The sequence below is a fragment of the Alosa sapidissima genome, chromosome 17 (assembly GCF_018492685.1).
Source record: "Alosa sapidissima isolate fAloSap1 chromosome 17, fAloSap1.pri, whole genome shotgun sequence".
Classification (NCBI taxonomy): Eukaryota; Metazoa; Chordata; class Actinopteri; order Clupeiformes; family Clupeidae; genus Alosa; species Alosa sapidissima.
Window position 1 is genome coordinate 7,856,998 of NC_055973.1, and position 9,976 is coordinate 7,866,973.

At 44.9% G+C, this 9,976-nt stretch overlaps 1 protein-coding gene across 2 annotated transcripts in view; it reads left to right on the forward strand.

Moving 5' to 3' along the window:
- The window catches only part of sema5a (sema domain, seven thrombospondin repeats (type 1 and type 1-like), transmembrane domain (TM) and short cytoplasmic domain, (semaphorin) 5A), a 115,992-nt gene extending 107,241 nt beyond the window's left edge, over window positions 1-8,751 (forward strand). Inside the window, exons 18-22 of one of the 2 annotated variants that reach the window (XM_042068346.1) lie at window positions 1,713-1,883; window positions 3,192-3,347; window positions 4,123-4,167; window positions 4,716-4,927; window positions 6,491-7,086. In XM_042068346.1, coding sequence (XP_041924280.1) covers window positions 1,713-1,883; window positions 3,192-3,347; window positions 4,123-4,167; window positions 4,716-4,927; window positions 6,491-6,589 — 683 coding nt within the window. In that variant the 3' untranslated portion in view covers window positions 6,590-7,086. Of the gene's footprint in view, window positions 1-1,712; window positions 1,884-3,191; window positions 3,348-4,122; window positions 4,168-4,715; window positions 4,928-6,490; window positions 7,087-7,362 lie in introns of those variants that run through there. The other variant, XM_042068345.1, reaches the window with a different exon arrangement.
- Window positions 8,752-9,976: the final 1,225 nt, after the last annotated feature.

Genomic DNA, 9,976 nt, shown 5'->3' on the forward strand with positions numbered 1-9,976 from the left:
GATTTTTTTTCCCACCTCTCACTCACTAAACTCTGGGTGTTTTGTCCCGGTAGGTGAGAATTGCTCTCTATCAGAGCTTTGAAACACATTAGCAGTGTGTGAGGAGCTGGAGAGAGCGATGCTAGCTCTCCAGCTAGCATTCATCTGGCTTGGAAGCTAATGAATCGTTTTGTTGTTGCTACCGCCCCTGTAAGAGATGAGACGATCCGTCATACGGTGGCAGAAATTGACTGATCTGTCACTTTCCGATAGAGAAATTACGGCGGAAGATGACTAAAGCCTCTGAGGTGTTCAATTACACCCACGATTGTGGCCTCTTTTAAAACCAATTTTGGAATGGAGCTGAGATTTTTTTCTTTTCCCCCCTCACTCTCTCTCTCTCTCTGTCTTTCTGTCTCCCGTCTTCTCACTCGCTCTCTCTCTCTCTCTCTCTCTCTCTCTCTCTCTCATAAAACACAGGGAATAAACCCACTCAATGTGTCCTCAGGATTTCATTTTTACTTTTTCATAGCTGCTATAAAATGTACTAGGTGACTTAGGAGTCTGTCTCAGACTTCGCAACGTGAAGAACCTTCTGCAACTCAACGGCCAGCCTTCCAGAAAGAACATTTTGGAATTCTCCTTCCTCTCAGAGAGAATGTTCTGGAACTCTCTCAGTCTCTATGGTCTCCTTTAAAAAAAAGAGAGCAGTGGAGAGCAGAGCGTATAGCAACACACAGCCCCAGACTTGTTTACGGGGGGGAATAATTAGGTGGTGAGGTGGCTGTGATTTTTACCAGCGCTCATTACCGCCACTGCTCTTTGCCAGCCATCACATCTGATGCTGCTGGAGGGGGGTTGGAAGGGGAGGCTGGGGGTGGGTAGAGTGGGCTTGGAGGGGGGAAAACTGATGGTTCATTTACTTTCGTTAATTAGAGTTAGGGTCAGGGTTGGTCCACCAGGGGACCGGGGGTCTGGTAGCTGTCTGCAGCGCGTAGCGCACTCCTCCACATCTGTGCTGCAGTCACCCCCAAAACGCTGGGCCAGAACCAGGCCAGATCTGCCCCACATCTGTCTGGGATCCTGCCTCCATCTGCGGAATTTGTTCAACGCTCTGTTGGCCTCACAGGCGAGGTCACATACTCCCCTAATTAGACAGTGCATGTTGAAGGTGATTGGTGTTCCACTGCGTTGCCTTACATAGGCATACTGTGCCTGCCAAATATGTGCACTTCTGGCCTGGCTTGGCTGCATTTGATGATCAAACAGCACATTACCATGTATGATATATTTATCTATATTTGTGTGCTCATATCAGGAATGTTATGATGAAAGCTTTCATTTCCACACTCACACATCATTGGTGTCGATTTTATGTTTAACTCTGTCGAGTATTGAAACAGGACTTTAACCACTGAAATAGGTTTATTTTTCTTAGGCTGCTGCTGCATTTTATCTCCTGCTGTTTCCCATTCTTCAATAGAAAATACTTGTTAGACAACTTTTAGACAACTCTTTTGACAAGCTTTTTAGTACTTTGTTATGAAGTGAGGCTACATTTACAGTCTGCCAGATGAAAGATCACACTCTGTCTTGTTTTGTTTGCTTACAGGCTCGGTCCCCAGATTCACTCACTTAGTTTTCTGATTTAGCATTCAGCACTGCTTGTCCGTCGCTGATAGCATGCGTACTGTAGGATCTCAGAGTGAATGTTGTCCTTGTGTTGTTTGCAGTGGACGGGGGCTGGTCGTGCTGGTCACCTTGGTCCAAATGCTCGGTGACATGTGGAGGAGGGCACTACATGCGCACCCGCACCTGCAGCAACCCCCCACCGGCCTACGGAGGAGACATCTGCCTGGGATTGCATACTGAGGAGGCTCTGTGCAACACACAGCCCTGTCCAGGTACTCACATACACATACACACACACACACACACACACACACACACACACTTATAACCACCTTCAGTTGTACATCTTCACATGTACACACACTGTTAAATATGTATCTGCATGCATACTCTGAAATCAGCCTTTGAGAATCAAGCATTTGAAACGTAATGCCCTATTTGGGGCAAACACATTAAAATGAGCGAAACAAGCCAATAAGGTGATCAGCGCTTCTGCTCCAGATCCAGCCTATCAGGGGCCCCCAGAGGGTTAAACACATAGTGCTGGGAGAAGCACTGGCTCTATGCAAATGTCAGGCCATCCATTAGCCGTGCTCCGACAGATGCTCTCTGATGACCTTTTATCTGCCACGTCCAGCCCCTCTCCATCACCCAATTAATTACACTGCGCTTGCATCAGGCCACTCTCCCTGGCACTCCGTGGAATGTTAGTATGGGTTGCCGACGGATACGGCGGAATGTTGTGCGTGGGTTGCCGACAGATACTGCTGTGAAAGTGAAGCCACAGAGAGGCGTTTCGCTGCAGTGCTATCATCCATTCTGCCCTGTCAAGGGCTGGCTTGACCCTTTGATGCCGTCTGACCTCACGGGTTTCTTTTTGGCCAGTGTATGTGTGTTTGACTTACGGCCCTAATTTAAAATTGGGGCAAAGTGCAAAGTCTGTCAACAAGCAAAGTTCTGCTATTATCTTGCCAATAAATGCTTTGTTCCTCATGATCTGTGTAATACTTTATTATGATGGCCCATTAGGGAAAGCCAATTAGCCATCTGTAACTCTTTAGCTTACAAAAACTCAGAAAACATTCAATCCCTACTGAGCCAAGCTCTCAAATGTTGACACCGCAACACTATTGAATACCAAGTCTACACAGGTTCATACAACAACTTATTCATCTTAATTCACCTGCAAGCCTCATGCAAGCCTCATTAATGAGTATTAAGGGACCCTACTTTGGAAATTAGCTTACTTTAATTTCTCCTTGAACTGCCTAGCATGGCAATCAACCGCTCCATTATCCTAATTGTTTACCTTCAAAACAGAATGTAATTTATTAATTTACCTGTAGTCACATGTGTTTTATTCCATTCTGTGGTTTAGAGGGCTTACTTCATTTTGCTGCTGAAAATGTGTGATTTACATATGGTCAGGATTAATGTTCTCCTAGTATAGGTGAATAATGGCATGCTATAGCTTGTTGAATGTGAAGGTATCATTATAGATTTTTAAGGAGAGAAAGATTTTGATTTCTGAGCTGTATTATTTCAAGCTTATCATGCTTCTTCTTGTGTGTCCACCCCAGAGAGCTGGTCGGACTGGTCCGAGTGGACCCGCTGCGACGCTCTGGGCGGCCAGAGCCGCGTGCGCCACTGTGACGTCCTCTTCCCCACAGGCAACCAGTGCTCAGGCAACAGCAGCGAGACGCGGCCCTGCCCGCCCGACTCCAACTTCATCCCAGGTGGGTCCACGTCCGTCCCTCCTCGCTCACCGGCGCTCGCCACTCGACCTCGACGGCTCTATCGAGCGCCGGACAAACAGGGATCTCCCCTTATTGACAGGCCGGTAACGCGAGACACAGCAGGCGCATCGACCGCTGCAGCTGTGCGAGAGATAATTAGGCTCTCATCCCTCTCCCCTGTCTCTCCCAACCTCCCTCATCGGAGACTAAGTAGGCAGATCGAACAAATGCATTACAGCGATACGTAAGAGTATCATTTGCATTCGCCAGCACAGGGGCGTGGGTGACTCGAGCTACTCATTCTACACGTGTGAGAGCAAAGTAAAGGCAGCAAGTCTTTTAATAAACTCTGCAGTCTCCTTATCAAGTGTTGCCTGATAGACACAGATGTAGCCTGAGATGAACAGTTAGCATCCTGTTAGCGTATGCAGTCGCCCTTTAGTCTGGAGACGGTGCGAAGCTCCTGTCACATTCAGTGTGGGACTGGTAAAAATATTATGTGTCCCCTCCACAGCTCGAGGCCCTTCTCCCTGAGTTACATTCTATTACGGCTCATTACAACAAAGTGTCATACTTCATTTCTTTTAATGAGTCTCACAGCTTATCGTAAAGCTCTACAGGTGCGGCGTTAATTATCAGCCATTTCAGTTTTATGAGGATCCATTCCTTTTTGGATTTGCCAGTAATTTTTTCGCCACTTTCAAAGCGGGCGGCCATTCATCACCCTAACGAGTACCACGTCTTGACTCTTTCTCTTTTTTTCCCCTTCCTGCAGAAGTATCCATCGCTCGCTCCAGTCAAGATGACCGGCGGTGTGGAGGTAAATGTTTTATGCCATCTTACTGTGCTAGACTTCTAATGGCCCCAACTGCAGAACACAGTGGAGAGTTTAACTTCAAACTCTAGGAACTTTGACCAAATCAGACCAGGGTTGTTTTGTCCTTAAGTAAAGGACAAGAATAGCACCTTGTTGGATTGTCTTGTTGTTGCACCTAGTTTTTACGTCATGTATAGCCACCGAGATCTCTGTATCACAATTTGGGATGCTGTTTGCTTATGTAATGCATGTAATCAAACTTATCATTGAGTATCCTTAGGTACAGTGATGCAACACTGTTAAAAAAGATTTAGCACAAGGAACAATGTGTATGAAAATTAAATGTTTAAGGTGAATAGAATTCTTAACTGCTCTTTCTTGTAGCTACCTAGAGTTTAACTGTTAGAGTTTAACTGTTTTTCATTTGATTAGTGTGCAGTTCCATTAGTGCGAATAGCACATCGTTCAGAAGTTATTGGATTTCTGTTTTTTTTCATTGTATATGTTACTCCGGGATTACTGGTACTCAATATCGCCTTCTCTGTCAACAGACTTTAACGTGTTCCACATGATCGCGGTGGGACTGAGCAGCTCCATATTAGGTTGCCTGGTGACCTTGTTGGTGTACACCTACTGCCAGAGATATCAGCAGCAGTCCCACGATGCAACCGTGATCCACCCCATCTCCGCAGCACCGCTGAACACCAGCATCACCAACCACATCAACAAGCTGGACAAGTATGACTCGGTGGAAGCCATTAAGGTCTGTGTCCTCCTTTACCCTCCCTCCTCCAACCATTAACGTCCTCATTGTGTGTGTCTTAATGTAGAACCCCTACTTGGAGTTAAGTGTATGTGTGTCTGTGTGTGTGTGTACAGTATGTGTGTGTATAGTATGTGTGTGTACTGTATGTGTGTGTGTGTATGTGTGTGTGTGTGTTTGTGAGGGAGAGAGAGAGAAAGAAAGATAGAGTGAGAGAGATAGAGTGTGTGTATTTGTATGTCTTGTCGACGTGCAGTGTTGTGTAAGTGCGCATGTCTTCATACACCGCTTTCTCCAAAGGTCATGACTAGTCAAGCGCTCTCAAGGTAAACTGCCTATGCGCTCACTCTTCTTTGCTGTAAAGCCTTAGACATTTCAGTGCAATTACATTTTACAGCATCTTTATTTTTTCGAGTGAGCGCCTTTTTTTCCCTTAATAGGACTGAAACAGGTTGAGTCATTTAGTGAGGGCAGAAGAGAAACTTTTAACAAGCATGGGCACCCACAAAGAGAAACTTTACTGTATTAAGCGAGTGAGTACTTCAGTGCCCACGTGTCCCCCCCGTCACCCCCCCCCCCCCCCACACACACACACACACACACACACACACGGCCGAGAGTTATGCTCTCGCCAGGGGCTCGAGAATCGGGGATGAAATAATGCTCATCTCATTTATGCTGTGTGACTGATGATTTTGTAGGTCAATTTGGCTGTTGAATAATTTAACAGTGGGAAAATAAGATTTGCAAAATGCTGAAATAAATGAAAATTATAAGACTTATAATATACCTTGCCTCAAAATATTGCATAGCTTACTGAGAAAAAAGAGTTTCAATCACACTGTTAATGAAACATGCCAATAAAGAAAGCTGAAGAGTAGTGCATGAAATAATTCATAGTGAGGTATGTGGATATGAGAGAAACATATGTAATTACCAGATGCATTACAGTGATCTATCAAGCCTTTACAGTGCTGCACCAACAGACTAACTCCAACATGTTATACTGCTATAGCCACAGAGGAAAGCTGTTAGTTGTATCATTGATACATCATACACTAAACTAGGATAGTAGCCATGAGAGAGCCCATGTCAATGTATTCAGGTGTTCTGATGCTACTCTCGGTCTTTCATGTAATTATGGTAGTCCAATTCTAATAAATCGCCTGCATGTAATTATGGTAGTCCAATTCTAATAAATCGCCTGCCCTCAGTCAAATGCATGTTTTCTTTACATATGCCATGTTTATCTGTTATCACATCCTTTGCCTCCAAAAAGTGGCCCACTGTAGTTGGCCTCCTGGGCTTGTTGTGGTTTAAGTGCCCAAAATGTTGCAGTTGGGCACCAGATAAATTCTCTTATAGGATGACAAAATAAAGAAGAGACAGAATTTGGACTACTTTGAATCCAAACTAAAACGCCGCCCTAGAACATCTCAGTGGCATATGTAGCCAGTATCTGCCCATCTCAGTGTCCTCCACCATAGGGCAAGACATACAAAACAATGCTTGTAGGTTCAGTCCTAGGACCTTAGTGTGACTCTTGCCCATTCCTCTTTGCAGCCTGACGTTTCCATACTGTTGCCCCTGGATGACCACAGCTTGCACCAACCTCTGTCCTCTAACATTGGCGTGCCGTGTGGCCTGGAGATTTTCTACTAACACCCTCGAGCAGAGCTCAGCCTTCCGCCTACTTTACGACTCGCTGCCTACCCACCTACCTATCTACTCCTTCCTCCTCCTCCTCCTCTTCTTCTTCTCCTCCTTCCGAACTCTGCCACCCTCCCGTGACAGCCCCTCGTGTGTGGCAGGTCGGCTGGCACTAATGCCCTCTCTCCCCTCTAGCCCCTCACCATCCATAAGCCATCCTCTCCACCCATAGTCTTACTCACTGGCCTTTGAGAAGGCAGTGTACAGTATCTCCCAGCTTTTCTGTTGACCACCCTCCCGCCTCCCTGTCCCTGAAAAGACCCCATTTTTATGTTGTATGCATGCTGTTGGGCTCGACATTTATTTTTGTTTTGTTTTGTTTTGTTGTTTTCCCCGTGCCTCGGTGTCTGTTAGACATATCTCTTGTCCTTGTGACTTTTTGTCATCCGTCACGATCATTACCATGCAATGATCTTTTATTTGTGTGGCCATTTTGATGTGGAGATAGCAACCAGATGATTGCTTTTCTTGCCAATATCCTACTGGTACACAAACTCTTATCGTACCATTAGGTTTTATCATAGTGCCTGATGTCTGTTTAAGTTGGCTTGGTCTGGCTTTGTTTCTCTGATACTATTCTATAAAATGTTCATGCATTTAGTTAAAACTGCTTGATTTTCTTTTATCTTAAATCACAATGAAGCCTATTTAAGGAGGTTTTTAAATACCAATTTCAGGACACTTCAGGAAGTTTTATGTATATATATGTTTTCTTTTACCCACAGGCGTTCAATAAGAATAACCTGATACTGGAGGAAAGAAACAAGTACTTCAACCCTCAGCTTGCCGGAAAAACATACACCAACGCATACTTCACAGACGTGAACACCTACGATGACTATTAAAGGGATTACTTGTGACCAGTGCTGTTTGGATGGATACCCAAGTATCGATGTCATCATCACCATCACCTCATGCATACTATAGTAGATACCGTAGTTTGTCCCTCTGTTTTTTTGTTGTTGCTTTTTTGTGGTCTATTATGAGATGTGAGAAACCTTCCGTGTGGGACCATGTTACTGACCGATGCCAGCCGACGCCTATTTAATACTGTGAGACTCGCTTCCACGCCAACCTAGAAGGACGTCAGTTTAGCGTCTCGCCAGTAGCCTCGGGAAGTTCTTCTGCTGAGAAAACTAAATTTTCAGCTCTCTGTCGCGTGCAGGACAGAGGAAAAATCATGGAATGAGGTCTATTTTTTTTTTCCCAACAAAAAAAAATGAACTTGAAGAGGAAATAATCACTGTTTGACCCCTGTGAACTATACAGAGCCTAATGAAATAAAAACGATGAATTTAAAATGTTCTCTTTGCTTTTAGCGGATGACGCCACAGGAGTTGCTTTGCATGACTTCATCGGATGTGTCCTAGGTTGCTTCATCTTTTTGCATGGTTGATCGCATTCCAGAGTCTCAGGCCTGTCGTCCTGGAGACAGCTCTTCCTGTTTGTGCTGAGTCAGCAAGCCCCTGTGCCTCGCTGAGGACCCCTCTGTGGTGCCCAGTGCTTTCGCCCGCCCAGAAAGAAAAGTTTGGCTGAGCCAGACTAAGTCAGACAATCACAGTGTAGATACAGTACTTAGGGGCACTGGCCAGTTCTGCTCTGTAGCCAATGAAGGCTCTTGTTAGTTGAAATTTGATGGTTAAAGTATCAATGTTTTTGTTGTATAGTGAACTCACGACAAACTGTGTGTCTGTTGTAGCTTTTCTCGGTTTTAACCATTAAACTACAGGTTAGTTTGACCATCGTAACTCATATCATCCATCCAAGTCTCTCACCTTTGGACTGTATACAGCGCAAGCTGAAAGTGTGAAACCGTATATGAATATTTTTCCCTAACATTTTGAGTATTACAAGCATACGGCAATGTTACATAGCTTGTTGACAGCATAGTAATTGTGCTACACTTAAAAATGGTGCTCCTTAACACAAGCTAATTGATAATTATGCCAACTGTTTTTAATCAAAAAAGAAAAAAAAACTGTCAAAAAATGAATTTTCTGTTATGGAACTAAATATTCAACGCTACATGTTTTTTTCCAATTTCTACTAATTCTGCTTTTGTTTTGTTCTGTTTTTACCTGTAAGTTTTGTTCTGCTTGTTTTCAATGTGCATAAATTAAACTCGCTTCATATACCTGATGGTTGTCATTGTCTGCACCCTGCCAGTTCTGCGTACCAGAAGTCAGCCGGAAGGCAGCCAAGAGTGCTTCCCTGCAGTAGCTGTCCAGAAGAGTGTAATAAATAGTTTCTCTCCCAAGGGGAAGGATACATGAAGGATACTGGGGCGTGCCATGTCTGGCGGATGTGGGTGGCGCGGCTAAGCGCAGTAGTGTTATTCCCCATCAACCTTCACCCTGATAGGCCATCTGTGTGAGGGGTAATTGACCATTGGCAATTAATCAAGCCAGGGCCTCCCTACCTGTGTGTATGAGTCTGTATGTGTGTGTGTGTGAGAGAGAGTGAGCATGTGAGCATAGGTGTGTGTGTGTGTGATGCGATGCAGGTCTGACTGAGTTAGATGAGTGCCTGGGTGAGAATCAATCTTACTTTCCCTTGTCTTGGGTGCTCTGTGCCTTAGGCTGTTTTGAGGCCACTGAGGTGTATGTCTGTGTGTGCATTTTGTTTAAAGATTGCCTGTTTGTGTTGTTTCAGTATCTTTGTGTTTGTTTATCTCTGACCAGTGTATAAAGGTGTGTGTGAGATAGAGAGAGTGTGTCTCTACTTGTGTGTTCAGTTTGGTTTGTGCTTGTTTCATTATGCCCTTGTCTGCATTTGTGGCTATGCCAGTGTGTGTGTGTGTGTGTTTCTGTGTGTCCGTCTTGTGCAAATTTATGTGAGGCTTTTTGTCAATGCTTATTTGTCTATGTACCAGTACTATTGGGCTCAACATTGCATCCTTAATCGAGTGACTACCAAGATGACAATGCTTGTCTGTATACAGGCTGTTTGATCCTCTAAGTTATTCCTGTACTACATGCATGAAGTCCAACACTTTGACCTGGCCTTGACCTGCATCAATGAATTAGAGGTTGATAGGAAGCCAATGAAAGCAGAAAGCAGTACACATGCAATACATGTCTAGGAGGAGACCTTGTCAGGTTTCCCCCAGGCAATTTTATTTGACTTGATGGACTGCTTCATGTCAGCTATTTACAGTAATTGCCTCCGGACCCCGCCCCCCCCCCCCCCCCCCCCCCTCCTCCTCCCTTCCACACACACACCTGATTTATAACCCCCCCCCTCCCCTCCCATGCTGAGATATGGGCTTGTATGAGTGTGTGACACGCATGCTTTCGCAGGCCCCTCTTGACCACAACTCATCCTGACAAAGGAGAGAGC